Source organism: Protomyctophum bolini (genome assembly GCF_963924005.1).
Source record: "Protomyctophum bolini genome assembly, chromosome: 24".
Lineage (NCBI taxonomy): Eukaryota > Metazoa > Chordata > Actinopteri > Myctophiformes > Myctophidae > Protomyctophum > Protomyctophum bolini.
The window spans coordinates 28,988,278-29,006,312 of record NC_137885.1 but is presented as its reverse complement, the minus strand read 5'-3'; the positions used below and the strand labels follow the sequence as shown (position 1 = coordinate 29,006,312).

The following is an 18,035-nucleotide window of genomic DNA, read 5'->3' as shown; positions in this document are numbered from 1 at the left end:
GTTCATTATGTCAAGCCCCACTACTCCATAGCTGGTTTGAAGCAGCCGACTCCAGTGGGCAGGCGGTTCAGCAGGGCCCATTGCCGAGGCTGTCGGTCGTCTCCTTCAACGGCGTCAGTCTCCCGGGTGGTCCCAGATGTAGCGAGGCACACGGGAGGGCCCAGCAGACTCCCACTCCCGCTTCCATTATGCCGCCAGCCATGACAAGTCCTCCGGGATGGAGCGTAGCATCTCTTGTGCCGCCTTGTTGTAACGGTGGCGGGACCCGAGTCTGTTCGGAGGCTCCATTTCCAGTTCTCCACTGTGGTGTTGTGCAGCATGTGAGTCTGTTTGGAGGCTCCATTTCCAGTTTTCCACTGTGGTGTTGTGCAGCATGTGCCGGTCATGGGTCTGGGCTTTCCTTGCTAGCTTGACGGTAGCGGCCCCTCGTCAGAGGCCAGCCGGGGCAATTCCTGCAAGGACTGGCAGGTAGGACACAGGGGTGGGCTTCAGGCAGGACACAGGGGTGGGCTTCAGGCAGGACACAGGGGTGGACTTCAGGCAGGACACAGGGGTGGGCTTCAGGTAGGACACAGGGGTGGGCTTCAGGCAGGACACAGGGGTGGGCTTCAGGCAGGACACAGGGGTGGGCTTCAGGCAGGACACAGGGGTGGGCTTCAGGCAGGACATAGGGGTGGGCTTCAGGCAGGACACAGGGGTGGGCTTCAGGCAGGACACAGGGGTGGGCTTCAGGCAGGACACAGGGGTGGGCTTCAGGCAGGACACAGGGGTGGGCTTCAGGCAGGACACAGGGGTGGGCTAAGGCTTCAGGCAGCAAGCTATGGTTCCCTCTCAGCTGTCCTACCGTCGGTCGGTCAGTAACGGATAGAATAAGTGCGAAGACTACTATTTGCAGCCTTAACCCATTCGGGCCCGACGTCGAAATTAAAAGAAAAGGTTTTCTAAAACTAGCAGACCTACAAGGTCTCTAAAAATAACCGAAAATAGATGATCTACAGTACAGTAGATGGCTTGGAATCAAAAGGACTGAAATCAGTGGCGGCGACTGAGAACCTTTATCCATGCACTGGGTGGGTTATTAATTCATAATTTACCAGCTGGAGGCCACAACTGAAACTGTACAGGAACAGCCACCGGTGTGTGCGCACGCGTGTGCGTGTGTGTGTGTGTGTGTGCGTGTGTGCATGTGTTGACAGATTAAGTGTGTTACGTGCCTGTCTGCCTTATACAGGCCCCTGTCACGACAGATCCCATTAACACGTCTACATTGCGCACGCACAAACACACACACACACACACACACACACACACACACACACATTATGATAACATGGGAGTACACACACACACACACAATGCAGCTCCCATTATGGCTGATATTTAAGCACTGAGAACACTTTCTTCGTCCTTTTTTTTCCAAACTTGACTACGGTAGCGGTGGTCTCAAAAACATAAGGGAAACTTTGACAGGAGAAGACTCGCTCACCGTATAGAAACTAGAAGTAAAACTCCTTCGACTGAGACTTAAGAAAATATTTTATTTTATTTTATCATGCTCATAAAGTGCTCTGTGCTCAAAGTGCAATTAATATGATATTTAACACATTCCCCCGCCAGCATTAACAAATACTTTTTATGCCCGAGAAGAATTCAAAAAAAAAAAGGCGCTAGAGTGCCCAGTAGATGGCGCTAGAGTGCCCAGTAGATGAGGCATTTTACTCTGAAAAGCCCTGCCTTCCATTCCCCCCCCAAAACCAGGAGCTATTCCATCACTACCTCAAGCTAAAGGCCTATTCATAGTCTGGATTTTCGGTGGTGAGGTGACCGCCGCTTCGGTGGTGAGGTGACCGCCGCTCCGGTGGTGAGGTGACCGCCGCTCCGGTGGTGAGGTGACCGCCGCTCCGGTGGTGAGGTGACCGCCGCTCCGGTGGTGAGGTGACGTGGAGCGGTGGCGAGTAAAAACAGAGAGAAGGGCTGGGACTAGTTCGGTGGTCACCTCACCACCGAATATCCATACTATGAATAACGCTTAATGAGTCTGATCTCTCTTTAGAAGCGTTATTATTCCAAACGAGATGCTTGGTTAACCCAATCTGAGCCAAAACGAGATAATCTGGTGAATAGATACTGTACCCTACTGTGCAAATCACAAGATACGAGATTTCAATTGATTCAAATTGGTGCGCTTCCACGCGCGAACGCACGCGCAGACAGCAGCACAAAATGAATCCGAATTACGCACAGACAGACGGACTGAATATTCTGTACACTGCAGTGTTTTTATGCGTTTCCTTAAGCAAATGATTAATGTACTCGTCCTCATAATTCAATGAGGGCTTCAGGGCTCCATTTGTGTCACCACTAAACCCTTTATCCCCCTTCTTTTTTTTTTACTATTTTGCAAAACATTTTTGAATAGTTAAAATGGCCCAGTCTACAAGCTCACAACGTGTCAATGAAGATTGGCTAGTTGAACTATTCAAAAAAGGCAAAAATAGTAAAAAAAAAAAAGGCAAAGAAGTTTAGGGATAAGGGGTTTAACGGTGACGAAAATGAAGCCCTCAGCCTCTCATTCGACCACGGTTATCTCTGCACTGCGTGAAATATGCCTTCTCTGTCTCCAATGGCGTTTACTCCTCATTCATCCGCCACATTGTTTGCTTAATTTCCTTTATTTGATGCAATTGCATTCACACCTGCAGTGAATCGAAGTCAGGTGCGATTGGAAGTTGAAAACCAATGATGCGCATTAGGATTCGATCGAGCCTTCACACCTGCCAAACGAAGCGCACTTGCCGACTATACGCAGCAGGATTCATTTTAATCGCAGTATATCATGCTGGTGTATATATCCAGTATATCATGCTGGTGTGCCCCCACGCCCCTCACTGGGGAAACTCCGGGAGGAAAAACAGGCAAGTGTCTGCTCCTGGTTTTCAACACTCTCACCCTGCAGCACCTACAAGTCTGCTCCTGGTTTTCAACACTCTCACCCTGCAGCACCTACAAGTCTGCTCCTGGTTTTCAACACTCTCACCCTGCAGCACCTAGAAGTCTGCTTCTGGTTTTCAACACTCTCACCCTGCAGCACCTAGAAGTCTGCTCCTGGTTTTCAACACTCTCACCCTGCAGCACCTAGAAGTCTGCTCCTGGTTTTCAACACTCTCACCCTGCAGCACCTAGAAGTCTGCTCCTGGTTTTCAACACTCTCACCCTGCAGCACCTAGAAGTCTGCTCCTGGTTTTCAACACTCTCACCCTGCAGCACCTACAAGTCTGCTCCTGGTTTTCAACACTCTCACCCTGCAGCACCTAGAAGTCTGCTCCTGGTTTTCAACACTCTCACCCTGCAGCACCTAGAAGTCTGCTCCTGGTTTTCAACACTCTCACCCTGCAGCACCTAGAAGTCTGCTCCTGGTTTTCAACACTCTCACCCTGCAGCACCTAGAAGTCTGCTCCTGGTTTTCAACACTCTCACCCTGCAGCACCTAGAAGTCTGCTCCTGGTTTTCAACACTCTCACCCAGCACCTAAAGTCTGCTCCTGGTTTTCAACACTCTCACCCAGCACCTAAAGTCTGCTCCTGGATTTCAACAGTCGTCAGTAGAAAGTGTTGCTTCTCTGTTGTGTAAACACAGCAGGAGGTGAGAGAACCGTAAGCTGTGTGCCAACATACAGTAAGTACAGTACGATGCTTCCTCTGTTCTGCACACCGACATGCCAACCAGAACGAGGAGTTTGAAACCCTTTGCTTTTTACGAAATATATGAGACATGCAGTGGCCGCTGCCGATCCTGTGGGTTCCTCGATTAATTGAGTATGACGGACCCCAATGGAGATAAAATAGACTGTGTGACTGTGTGTGTGTGTGTGTGTGTGTGTGTGTGTGTGTGTGTGTGTGTGTGTGTGTGTGTGACTGTGTGTGTGTGTCTGTGTGTCTGTGTGTGTGTGTGTGTGTGTGTGTGTGTTGCAATACCTCTACACCAATCTCAAATCCTCCTCCTAGACCGGCTATACCAATGGCCGAGGGCGCTGACCAACCTGCACACACACACACACACACACACACACCTTTACAATTCAGAATATCTTATCCAGAGAAACGTACAAAACACAAGGTCAGAGGTCAGGCTAGCAGACCAAAACCAAAATGATAGACAGACAGACAGACAGACAGACAGACAGACAGACAGATAGACCGACAGATCTCATGTCTGTCAGACAGACAGGCAGAGGAACAGACATGCATAGACAGAGAAGACAGACAGACAGGCAGAGGAACAGACATGCAGACTGACACAGAGACAGACAGAGAAGAGACAGACAGACAGACAGACAGACAGACAGACTGACAGACCGACAGACAGATCTCATGTCTGTCAGACAGACAGGCAGAGGAACACACATGCATAGACAGAGAAGACAGACAGGCAGAGGAACAGACATGCATAGACAGAGAAGACAGACAGACAGGCAGAGGAACAGACATGCAGACTGACACAGAGACAGACAGACAGAGAAGAAGAGACAGACAGACAGACAGACAGACAGTTTCTTACGTCCGTCAGAAAGGCGTGCGAAGACGATGCCACTGCCCCCCCTCACTGTCATCATGAAGCCCGCCTTGATGACGGTGATGACAGCCAGACCCTGAGCCTTGGCGATGACATGAGCTGCAACGCACAATATGCATATGTTAATTATGAATCAATGCATGTTACAATACACAATATGCATATGTTCATTATCAATCAATGCATGTTACAATACACAATATGCATATGTTCATTATCAATCAATGCATGTTACAATACACAATATGCATATGTTCATTATCAATCAATGCATGTTACAATACACAATATGCATATGTTCATTATCAATCAATGCATGTTACAATACACAATATGCATATGTTAATTATCAACCAATGCATGTTACAATACACAATATGCATATGTTCATTATCAATCAATGCATGTTACAATAATACACGCTAAGCTTGACCAACGCATGCTCACTCCTACAGTAGTCCCAAGGAAGAACCGCTATCCTAAAAGGGCCCTGCAGACTGGGCACGTTCTTTCGGATTTCTAGCTGCGTTTTTCCGACAAAACGCGTCCAATGTGCAACCACCTTAAATGTTCCATATCGGCCTCATGGTGGCGCGCTTTAGCATGTTCTCCAAAATGTTCTCTTGAATGTTGATCAACATGTTTGAATGTTTGTATGTGTGTGTGTGTGTGTGTGTGTGTGTGTGTGTGTGATAAGATCCAAAATGGAAGCACGCACATCACAAAAAAAAGTTGACGGGTGCTGAACAAAGATATATACATACAGACAGAAGGTAGGATGTCCGCACAGCGTTCTTAAGCGCCTCCCAGTCGAATTTATTTGACAATTCAACGTTTCAAAACCCCATCGGGTCTCCATCGGGAATGAAGAAACGTCCAATTCTCGAATGAATGCTACTTGGAGCTTAAGAAGAACGGTGTGTGGACACCCTACCTTCTATATGTAATAGAGGTGCATAGAGGCACAGAACTGGGTCAAACTCTGCAGTGAACAGCAGCACTGTTAGAGCATTTATTGTAGTTGAAAAAACGTTCTGGAAACAACTAAAACGATGGAGCTTTTCTTGTGTGTGCGTCATGTGTGTATTTTGTATGCGTTATTGTAAAATCAATAAAAGAAAACTTTGATGACAAAAAAATAAAACGATGGAGCTTGCACAAGAAATAATGTCACCCACTGTTTTACACCTGTGACATGTGACCATATATTCTCACCGCATGTTGTATAAATGCAGTCCAACACACACACACACACATATAGGTGCGCACACACGCGTACACACACCTGGTATGAGTTTGTCAGGTCCGACTCCGGTGCGGTTGGAGATCTCGGTGAATTCTCGGAGGATCTTGGCCGCTTTCTTCACCTCCGACTTCAAGTTGGTCGGGATCGGATTATTCACTGTGGACACACACACACACAGTTGTAGCATTATGTTAATATAATCATGTTCTAGTAGAAGGCAATATTCTCCACTTGTTTTCTGTCATTCTTCCAACATAACACACAGGATAATAAATAAAACAAAAAATATATATGCAAAAAGAAATCACACCCGTGTGAGTGGTGCATATTAAAATATTATGTTAAATATTAAAATCATGTTGCTATTGTAACTTACTGTATGTATGAGTGAGCAGACACATGCAATTAATTATGGGCACATTTCCTTATAATGGTGACTCAACCAGTCAATCAGTTTCCCTTGAGATTCTACCTCCCTTTTCTGTGGAAGTTCTTGACGTCTGACTTCCCAGTAACTGACAACATCGACGCGGCATAATATGTTCACGTCACAATTTCTCAACTTGTGGTCGATACAATAAATGAAAATACAAATCTTCACTTTCCTACATTACTAAATGCATGGTCAGGGACCACATGCGATACCTTCACGGACCACCAGTGGTCCACCTGTTGAAAACCCATGGGTTAGACCAGTCATTAGTCCTACAACTACAACCACATTACTAGAAACATATCAGTCATTAGAACCAAGGAAGGATCAGTGTTTTCAATGAATCTATCAATGTTAAAATGGAGTATGTACAGTGTGTACAGTATGTTTGAAAGTGAAAATCTGGGGGACTCCAATCAACTGAGCATAATAGTTTAAGTGTTATTCCACTTAACCCATTTAGACCTGAGGACGATTCTACAAATGCCTTCTAAATCCTGACAGTTTTCTGAAAATCCCATGTTTTTTTTCAGGACAGCCACAAATATATGTAATTGGTCGCCGACCCCCATCTGAAAATATGTTGTTCCAGGGACCACCCCCCCCTCCCCCCCCAGAAGCAAAGATTTGAGTTAAAAACACCACCTAGGCCCAGCCCCAGACAGTGTTTAAGTTGCTTCAGTCAATATTTAGATATTTCATATTCATCTGATCAGACACAGCCCAGCTCCTGGATGAATTGTATGAAACCATTCAACTTTAAAAAACACATTTTAACCTTTAAATTAGATTAATTCGTAAAACACGTCACTGCTTCCTGTGACGGATATCGTCCAATGTGTGAGCAGAGGCATTCACTCATTCACCACACACACACACACACACACACACACTTTGCTGTCATGTCCTCATTCATGACGCCCCTCGTCTGCCAAACAATTAAGGTATTTTAATTGGTTAATTGTCCAATCATAGGCCTGGGCAGCGGCCAGGCCGAGCAATTATCCAGACTAATTAACTTGGTGCTAATGAGTGGATAATGAGCTGTCACTGAGTCACTGGGGGAGAGGAGAGGAGGAGAGGCAATTAAGAAATGTGAATGCCTAGCCTCCTTCAAAACCCTCTCAAAGAACACTTGCCGAGTGGCGCGCTATGAGCTTGTAGATCTGCTAATTTTCAATAGCTAAAGCATAACATAATGCTAACACCAAAAGAGGTTCCCGCCCAAAATGGGTTAAAAAAGCAATCAGAATTCATCTTGATGAATAAAAGGTTATATTAACCCGTCTGAATCTCTTAACAACATTTGTTTTAGCGAATTTGAAAGACAAAATCAAATACATGTAAAATACACAAATGCACTGATGGATGTAAGCCTGGCCTATAGTCTAATCGATCAAAGTATCTATTTATTTATATTATGTGAAGAGGAAAGAAGTATTTTAACCCATTTTGGGCGGGAAGGAACCCCTTTTGGTGTTTTAAACATTATGTTATAATTTAGCTATTCAAAAATAGCAGATCTACAAGCTCTAGATCTAGAGCTTGTATAGGTCTGCTATTTGTGTTATATGTGTTTGTTTTTGTCGCATCGTATCAATGGATAAAGATTATAATATTAATAAAGTATAAAGTAATTTGATGAGCAGAGGAGACGTAGACTCAAACAGTATCAATGGATAAAGATTATAATATTAATAAAGTATAAAGTAATTTGATGAGCAGAGGAGACGTAGACTCAAACAGTATCAATGGATAAAGATTATAATATTAATAAAGTATAAAGTAATTTGATGAGCAGAGGAGACGTAGACTCAAACAGTATCAATGGATAAAGATTATAATATTAATAAAGTATAAAGTAATTTGATGAGCAGAGGAGACGTAGACTCAAACAGTATCAATGGATAAAGATTATAATATTAATAAAGTATAAAGTAATTTGATGACCGGAGGAGACGTAGACTCAAACAGTATCAATGGATAAAGTATTTAATATTAATAAAGTATAAAGTAATTTGATGAGCGGAGGAGACGTAGACTCAAACAGTATCAATGGATAAAGTATTTAATATTAATAAAGTATAAAGTAATTTGATGACCGGAGGAGACGTAGACTCAAACAGTATCAATGGATAAAGTATTTAATATTAATAAAGTATAAAGTAATTTGATGACTGGAGGAGACGTAGACTCAAACAGTATCAATGGATAAAGTATTTAATATTAATAAAGTATAAAGTATATAGGCCAGTGGTTCCCAAACATTTTCATGTCAAGGAACCCCAAATTGACACCAATCAGCCCACAGAAACCCCCCATTTGAAGAGATAGGCTAAGGACCCCTGTGAGAGAATAAGGCTCTATGGCAGTGATTCTCAACCCGTTTAATTTCAAGGACCCCCAGTTTGACATGCATTATAGTCTACGGACCCCCCATTTAATGGCATTTATATCTCTGGGACCCTCAATTTATATTGTAAAATCCAATGTTAATTTAACTCTGAGAGTGTAAACATGGAACCAAAACAGGTCCATTTGGTTCCATTTGTACACTCTCAGAGTTACAGACCTGTAAGGGTCCATTTGGTTCCATTTGTACACTCTCAGAGTTACAGACCCGTAAGGGTCCATTTGGTTCCATTTGTACACTCAGAGTTACAGACCCGTAAGGGTCCATTTGGTTCCATTTGTACACTCTCAGAGTTACAGACCAGTAAGGGTCCATTTGGTTCCATTTGTACACTCTCTGAGTTACAGACCAGTAAGGGTCCATTTGGTTCCATTTGTACACTCTCTGAGTTACAGACCCATAAGGGTCTATTTGGTTCCATTTGTACACTCTCAGAGTTACAGACCCATAAGGGTCCATTTGGTTCCATTTGTACACTCTCAGAGTTACAGACCAGTAAGGGTCCATTTGGTTCCATTTGTACACTCTTTGAGTTACAGACCAGTAAGGGTCCATTTGGTTCCATTTGTACACTCAGAGTTACAGACCCGTAAGGGTCCATTTGGTTCCAAACTATAATTTAGCTGGGGACCCGCTAGAGCTCCCTCAAGGACACCTAGGGGTCCCCAGACCCCATTTTGGGAACCCCTGGTCTAGTGAGCTATTTTCATATAGGTTTGAGCATAATAGCAATACATTTAGATGTACAACGTACTCAAATGTGTGTGGATGAGTGAATTATTATTATTAATACAATTGTTAATAACAATTCACTCATATTCACACATTATAGCCTATATATAGGCTACCATATTGAGATTTTGTTGAAACCAAACCCAGAAAGTATTGTGGAGACTAAAAAACAAACAACAAACAATAACAAATCAATCAAACCCAAATCTCTCATCAATCTCTGATGCAGAAGAAGTATAAGGACTAACAGGTGTTCAACGTATTCTGAAGAGAATGTTATAATTTGACTTTACCTCCACCATAGTGCCCCTTCCCCCCTCCCCCTGTACTCTCTCTCTCTCTCCACACACACACACACGTCAGCTTCCCGTTTCTACAGGCTAGGCTAGCACTAAGCGCACAGGCCGAACATTCTGTAAACACACACATGAATGATAGAGAGAGCTAGAACGAGGCTAGAGCAGAGTCGGAACCGCAACATACAGTAAAACATTGCGTTGAGCTAGGTCTCTCTCTCTCTCTCTCTCTCTCTCTCTCTCTCTCTCTCAAACAGAACACACACACACACACACACACACACGCACATGAGGGTATATTGTTGTACTCACTGTTTCTTCTTACGGCAGCAGTGTGTACAGTATGTGTTGTTGTTGTTTTGTCTAGTAGTCGGAGAGTGTTTGTTGTGTGAATGTTGTTGTGTCTTCAGTTCCGCCTGGGTCTTGTCAGCTGTTTACCTGGTCCAGGTGAAACCCCGCCCCCCTCATTAACATTAAACAGCACACACCTGTTGCTGCCCGAAGCGCCTCCACACAATACACACACACACGCACACACACACCGTCAGACGCACTACAGTGAAGGCACAACATGAAGTTCACGAACACACACACACACACACACACACACACGCTGCAATGCAACACGATGAGTGTGTTTTTGGACAGGCAGCGCTGCGGGCAGCCAGCACGCACGCACACACACACACACACACACACACACACACACACGCACGCACGTCCCCACGTGCGCGTGTAGGTGCTGGAATGGGGCCAGGTGAGTTTCTGTTGTCGGCGGTTAGGAATGTTCTTATTTTATTAAAGAAGATTTATCTTTCTCTTTTTTTTATTCCTTTTTTGAGAATTGAAATACTGGTAAAAGTGTAAGAAAATTAATAGAATTAAAATATGTGGATGAAGAAATTAAAGAAAGAAAGAACTAAATTGACTAAGTTGTGTATAGTTCACTGTATTTACATGAATGAATACATTATAATATACCATGAGGCAAAAGCTTTATTCTTATACATTCAGTATCTCTCCCCCCCCCCCCCGCCCCCTCCCCTCTCGAAAAGGGTTTGATCAAAAGTAATAGCTTTCTGCAAGTTGACAATGCATTGATTGATTGATTGAAAAATGTATTAACAGTTTGCAGAATTACAGTACATTTCAAAGCACTAACTCAATACAAAGACTGTTAACTTGTGAGTGGACGACCCAATTAAGCATTACACTTGTTATGCAAGAGTATAAGTCCACCATGTTCAATTCATCAAAACATTTAGAGACGTACAAATAGACACTTCTATATAGTCAAAGAACAGAACAGGATTTCATCATAAAGGAGGTAAAAGGGGGAGGGGGGGGGGATTCAGATCACAATGCAACCTGTTGGGCTTGTATATAGATCTACAGTTGCTGCTATTCATGTCATGATGGAATTTCTCCAGTATATAAAGGTAGGTCTACAGATACTACTAAGTATTATAATTTATAAGTGACAGTTGCTCAATCAAACAAACAAAACTGTATAGTTGTATGTGTGTTGAGTTGGGATAGAATATGTGTGGTGTTGTAGCCTAGGCCTATACTTTACTTTTGCAGCGCGACACATGTGAGATACTGTGTGTGTGTGTGTGTGTGTGTGTGTGTGTGTGTGTGTGTGTGTGTGTGTGTGCGCGTGTGCGTGTGCGTGTGCGTGTGTGACTGTGCGTGTGCGTGTGCGTGTGTGTGTGTGTGTGCGCGTGTGTGTGTGTGTGTGTGTGTGTGCAATCTGTGCACTGTTCGCAGACAGGCTCATTCGTCAGGATTTGATGGGATTTCTATGTTCGTTTTACAAAAAAAGTACATTTATTTATTATATAGACTGAGTGAGGAGAGAGAGAGAGAGAGAGAGAGTGGGAGAGAGAGAAAGAGAGAGAGAGTTTGAGAGAGAGAGAGGAGAGAGACAGAGAGAGAGAGAGAGGAGAGAGACAGAGAGAGAGAGAGTGGGAGAGAGAGACAGAGAGAGAGAGAGAGAGGAGAGAGACAGAGAGAGAGAGAGAGAGAGAGAGAGAGAGAGAGAGAGAGAGTGGGAGAGAGAGAGGAGAGAGACAGAGAGAGACAGAGAGAGAGAGAGGAGAGAGACAGAGAGAGAGAGAGGGAGAGAGAGAGAGAGAGAGGAGAGAGACAGAGAGAGAGAGAGAGAGAGAGAGACAGAGAGGTAAAAACAAGTGAATTAGAGTGATATTTCTCCTTACATGGAGACCATATGGTGTCATTGAACAGTGATAGATGTCCAGCCGTACTGCGTTCCACACATTCACCACTTCAGACACAGTCCTGCACAGAAACCTAACCCAGGGGTTCCCAAAGGGGGGTCCGGGGACCCCCAGGGGTCCTTGAGGGAGTTCCAGGGGGTCCCCATGCAGCTATAGTTTTCAAATGTATATACAAATCTTTTGGAAAAAGCCGATCTATACAATCTCACAAGATCGGCTATTTTCAAAATGGCTGAAATGTATATCAAATGCAAGGTTAATGTTAATTGTAATAAATACAGTAAATACAGTACAGTACTTGAGTAAATGTACTTACCGCATAGTTAGTTTCAAATGCCACCACCTCTTGGCAGAGCGATGGGTTTTATTTTTTACTGTTTTGTTTATTGAGAAAAAAAAAGTATATGGCAAAAAAAGACATGCGTTTTTCAAATATTACAGATTAATATTTTAATTCCTCATACTCATACTTTAATTAAACCAGGCCTACAGTGAGTTACATTTGATAACGTGACATCTGTGCTTGACGAAAAATCCATCTAAATGGTTAAATATGGTGCATTTATGTAGTGCTTTTATGCAAAGGGAGTCATGCGTCTTCCCCCGGAATATACTTTGATCATTTGGAATTGATCAACATCACTTCGGTTCAACCGCTGTCTTCACCAAAAAATAGCAGATCTACAAGCTCACAACGTGTCACGTTATTGACCCTTAACTGTATGATTTCCTTTTCTTTCATATAGTAGTGTATATTTGTACATCTTTAAATGTTCAGATGAATTGAAAAATGGAGGACCCTTCTAAGTGCTTTTTTCTGGTTTCATCCTCGTTTTTGTATTGACTTGTTTGAAATGTAAACCCATTCTACATACATTTATAAATGTAAACCCATTCTACATACATTTATAAATGTAAACCCATTCTACATACATTTATAAATGTAAACCCATTCTACATACATTTATAAATGTAAACCCATTCTACATACATTTATAAATGTAAACCCATTCTACATACATTTATAAATGTAAACCCATTCTACATACATTTATAAATGTAAACCCATTCTACATACATTTTTAGCTAGTGGAGATGCAGTGTAACAAGTCTAACGACATGGATTTCTAAACAAATTTGTACAACGCAAAATGCTGCGTTCAAGTTCAGGAGACTTCAGGGGAAAAAAGGAATTATCCTGAATGCTGCTTCTGGCTTGGCATGGAGAGGAGAGGAGGAGCAGTTGCATTTCTTTCACCATACAGGCTAAAAGGGGCAGTTGTTTTACAGACGGGTAAAAGGGGCAGTTGTTTTACAGACGGCTAAAAGGGGCAGTTGTTTTACAGACGGCTAAAAGGGGCAGTTGTTTTACAGACGGCTAAAAGGGGCAGTTGTTTTACAGACGGCTAAAAGGGGCAGTTGTTTTACAGACGGCTAAAAGGGGCAGTTGTTTTACAGACGGGTAAAAGGGGCAGTTGTTTTACAGATGGGGTAAAAGGGGCAGTTGTTTTACAGACTGGTAAAAGGGGCAGTTGTTTTACAGACGGCTAAAAGGGGCAGTTGTTTTACAGACGGGTAAAAGGGGCAGTTGTTTTACAGACAGGGCAGGGGCTGAAACCCCCTTTGATGTGTGTCCCTGATGACGTGCCTGTCCCCGACACAAAAGTTAAAACAAAAGGCGACAGGGCTTTTCAGGTTGTGTAGGAAGAAATGCTCTCTTCCACAGGTCTCTGTGGACAAGCTTAAAAAACACTATACTATTGGAACAGACATTAGATTTATATTCTACAGACTTGTTCTGTTCCAACTGCTTGAGCACTTTACTTTGTTGTTTTTATTCTCTGTATATGTAAAGCACTTAGTGAGATTTCTCTCCGTGAGAAGTGCTATATAAATAAAAATTACTTAATACTTACTTACTTACTTACTTAATCACCTTTATTTATACTCGGGAATACAGTTGAGGGCTTACTTAGTATTTGGATCAAATGTAGTTATATATTGTACTCTCTCTCTCTCTCTCTCTCTCTCTCTTTAACCCATTCTGACCGGGCACCCATTTTGGTGTTAGCATCATGTTATGCTTTACCTATTGAAAAATAGCAGATCTACAAGCTCATAGCGCGCCACCGAGTGGCGCGATACGAGCTTGTAGGTCTGCTATTTTTGAAAAATCGAAGAACGACTGACATTTTTAGAATCTGATCTCAGGTCAGAATGGGTTATAATCAGACCAGTGTGTGTCCAGTGGAAACCTCGTATGAATCTGATCTCAGGTCAGAATGGGTTAAATAGATCTTTGTATAAACATCAGGCCTGCTCACATCTCACTGCATTTGTCTCACAGCACTAATGTGTTCTGGGTGGGCGTTACCACACACACACACACACACACACACACACACACACACACACACACACACACACACACACACACACACACACACACACACACATGCAGAACTCACGGACACAAGGAATAAACTTAAAGTCTTTACTTGGTAAAAGTAGAAAAAATCAGGTCCACAATAGAGCACCGAAGTCTGACGTCACTTTCAGTAGAGGGCGTCAGTCCCCAGGTTCATGCATTTTTTTAGTTGCATTGAAATCGCCATAGGGGGGATTTTTAGATCGCGTCATATAAGAACTGTGTTTGAAAAATAAACATGTCACCCCGGCCGCTTCACTCATATGGATATGAAGAATCAACTGACTGAGAGAAAACGCTAATGTTACTGCTGCTGAATTAGTTAGATTTTCGCTAGAAGCAGACTGTATCATTATATGAGTGACTGACGATATTAAGATCACCCCATGTTATTCTCCATAGAGAAATTACTTCCGCGAACCAGGGGAATGGAAGGGATGAGCGAGTTACGTCAGGACTTTAGAACCAGGGGAATGGAAGGGATGAGCGAGTTACGTCAGGACTTTAGAACCAGGGGAATGGAAGGGATGAGCGAGTTACGTCAGGACTTTATAGAACCTGCAGGGGAATGGAAGGGATGAGCGAGTTACGTCAGGACTTTAGAACCAGGGGAATGGAAGGGATGAGCGAGTTACGTCAGGACTTTAGAACCAGGGGAATGGAAGGGATGAGCGAGTTACGTCAGGACTTTAGAACCAGGGGAATGGAAGGGATGAGCGAGTTACGTCAGGACTTTATAGAACCTGCAGGGGAATGGAAGGGATGAGCGAGTTACGTCAGGACTTTAGAACCAGGGGAATGGAAGGGATGAGCGAGTTACGTCAGGACTTTAGAACCAGGGGAATGGAAGGGATGAGCGAGTTACGTCAGGACTTTAGAACCAGGGGAATGGAAGGGATGAGCGAGTTACGTCAGGACTTTAGAACCAGGGGAATGGAAGGGATGAGCGAGTTACGTCAGGACTTTAGAACCAGGGGAATGGAAGGGATGAGCGAGTTACGTCAGGACTTTAGAACCAGGGGAATGGAAGGGATGAGCGAGTTACGTCAGGACTTTAGAACCAGGGGAATGGAAGGGATGAGCGAGTTACGTCAGGACTTTAGAACCAGGGGAATGGAAGGGATGAGCGAGTTACGTCAGGACTTTAGAACCAGGGGAATGGAAGGGATGAGCGAGTTACGTCAGGACTTTAGAACCAGGGGAACGGAAGGGATGAGCGAGTTACGTCAGGACTTTAGAACCAGGGGAACGGAAGGGATGAGCGAGTTACGTCAGGACTTTAGAACCAGGGGAATGGAAGGGATGAGCGAGTTACGTCAGGACTTTAGAACCAGGGGAATGGAAGGGATGAGCGAGTTACGTCAGGACTTTAGAACCAGGGGAATGGAAGGGATGAGCGAGTTACGTCAGGACTTTAGAACCAGGGGAATGGAAGGGATGAGCGAGTTACGTCAGGACTTTAGAACCAGGGGAATGGAAGGGATGAGCGAGTTACGTCAGGACTTTGGTGCTCTATCACAAGGCAAGAATAAACGTATGCACAAGGCAGAGCAAACTGATAAACCAACAATCACATGAGAGCACCAAGGGCTATATATAATATAGACTAGGTTCAGAGCAGGTGAGGTGAGGCACACAGGTGGGTCATCAGGGCAGTGGCTGAGCGGGTGTGGCACAGACTGTGGCCTGCAGCAAGGCTGTGACACCTAATCCATACAGCCCATGATCACTGTCGCTGCGTTATGGGAAAGCATTTTAGTATTTGAATGCATTTGTGTATTTTATGTAATGTTATGTTTATATTGTTGTAAACTGACATGCCGGTGTGCCAAAGGCAAATTTCCGTTTCCTGTCAAACGTATAATGGACGTAATGGACAATACGATCATCTTTCTCTGTAATGTGTATATAGTCTATATATAGGCTACTCTCCCTGGCTCAGGGGAAGATAAATGATCCTTTAGTCTCCGAGTTCTGAACATCGTCACATTTAGATAAATAGATAAATGACCCTCTTTCTTATATCTCTGGAGTTCTGAACATCGTCACATTTAGATAAATAGATAAATGACCCTCTTTCTTATATCTCTGGAGTTCTGAACATCGTCACATTTAGATAAATAGATAAATGACCCTCTTTCTTATATCTCTGGAGTTCTGAACATCGTCACATTTAGATAAATAGATAAATGACCCTCTTTCTTATATCTCTGGAGTTCTGAACATCGTCACATTTAGATAAATAGATAAATGACCCTCTTTCTTATATCTCTGGAGTTCTGAACATCGTCACATTTAGATAAATAGATAAATGACCCTCTTTCTTATATCTCTGGAGTTCTGAACATCGTCACATTTAGATAAATAGATAAATGACCCTCTTTCTTATATCTCTGGAGTTCTGAACATCGTCACATTTAGATAAATAGATAAATGACCCTCTTTCTTATATCTCTGGAGTTCTGAACATCGTCACATTTAGATAAATAGATAAATGACCCTCTTTCTTATATCTCTGGAGTTCTGAACATCGTCACATTTAGATAAATAGATAAATGACCCTCTTTCTTATATCTCTGGAGTTCTGAACATCGTCACATTTAGATAAATAGATAAATGACCCTCTTTCTTATATCTCTGGAGTTCTGAACATCGTCACATTTAGATAAATAGATAAATGACCCTCTTTCTTATATCTCTGGAGTTCTGTACATCGTCACATTTAGATAAATAGATAAATGACCCTCTTTCTTATATCTCTGGAGTTCTGAACATCGTCACATTTAGATAAATAGATAAATGACCCTCTTTCTTATATCTCTGGAGTTCTGAACATCGTCACATTTAGATAAATAGATAAATGACCCTCTTTCTTATATCTCTGGAGTTCTGAACATCGTCACATTTAGATAAATAGATAAATGACCCTCTTTCTTATATCTCTGGAGTTCTGAACATCGTCACATTTAGATAAATAGATAAATGACCCTCTTTCTTATATCTCTGGAGTTCTGAACATCGTCACATTTAGATAAATAGATAAATGACCCTCTTTCTTATATCTCTGGAGTTCTGAACATCGTCACATTTAGATAAATAGATAAATGACCCTCTTTCTTATATCTCTGGAGTTCTGAACATCGTCACATTTAGATAAATAGATAAATGACCCTCTTTCTTATATCTCTGGAGTTCTGAACATCGTCACATTTAGATAAATAGATAAATGACCCTCTTTCTTATATCTCTGGAGTTCTGAACATCGTCACATTTAGATAAATAGATAAATGACCCTCTTTCTTATATCTCTGGAGTTCTGTACATCGTCACATTTAGATAAATAGATAAATGACCCTCTTTCTTATATCTCTGGAGTTCTGAACATCGTCACATTTAGATAAATAGATAAATGACCCTCTTTCTTATATCTCTGGAGTTCTGAACATCGTCACATTTAGATAAATAGATAAATGACCCTCTTTCTTATATCTCTGGAGTTCTGAACATCGTCACATTTAGATAAATAGATAAATGACCCTCTTTCTTATATCTCTGGAGTTCTGAACATCGTCACATTTAGATAAATAGATAAATGACCCTCTTTCTTATATCTCTGGAGTTCTGAACATCGTCACATTTAGATAAATAGATAAATGACCCTCTTTCTTATATCTC

The 18,035-nt window shown here is 42.6% G+C and overlaps 1 protein-coding gene across 1 annotated transcript in view; it reads right to left on the bottom strand.

Annotated features, from left to right (window-relative positions):
- Positions 1-10,132, bottom strand: part of sh3yl1 (SH3 and SYLF domain containing 1) — a 23,648-nt gene extending 13,516 nt beyond the window's left edge. Inside the window, exons 1-4 of the mRNA XM_080758355.1 lie at positions 10,005-10,132; positions 5,858-5,974; positions 4,558-4,671; positions 3,975-4,039 (exon numbers count right to left, since the gene is read on the bottom strand). Of these exons, the coding sequence (XP_080614481.1) occupies positions 3,975-4,039; positions 4,558-4,671; positions 5,858-5,974; position 10,005 (297 nt within the window). The 5' untranslated portion in view covers positions 10,006-10,132. The remainder of the gene's footprint in view (positions 1-3,974; positions 4,040-4,557; positions 4,672-5,857; positions 5,975-10,004) is intronic.
- Positions 10,133-18,035: the final 7,903 nt, after the last annotated feature.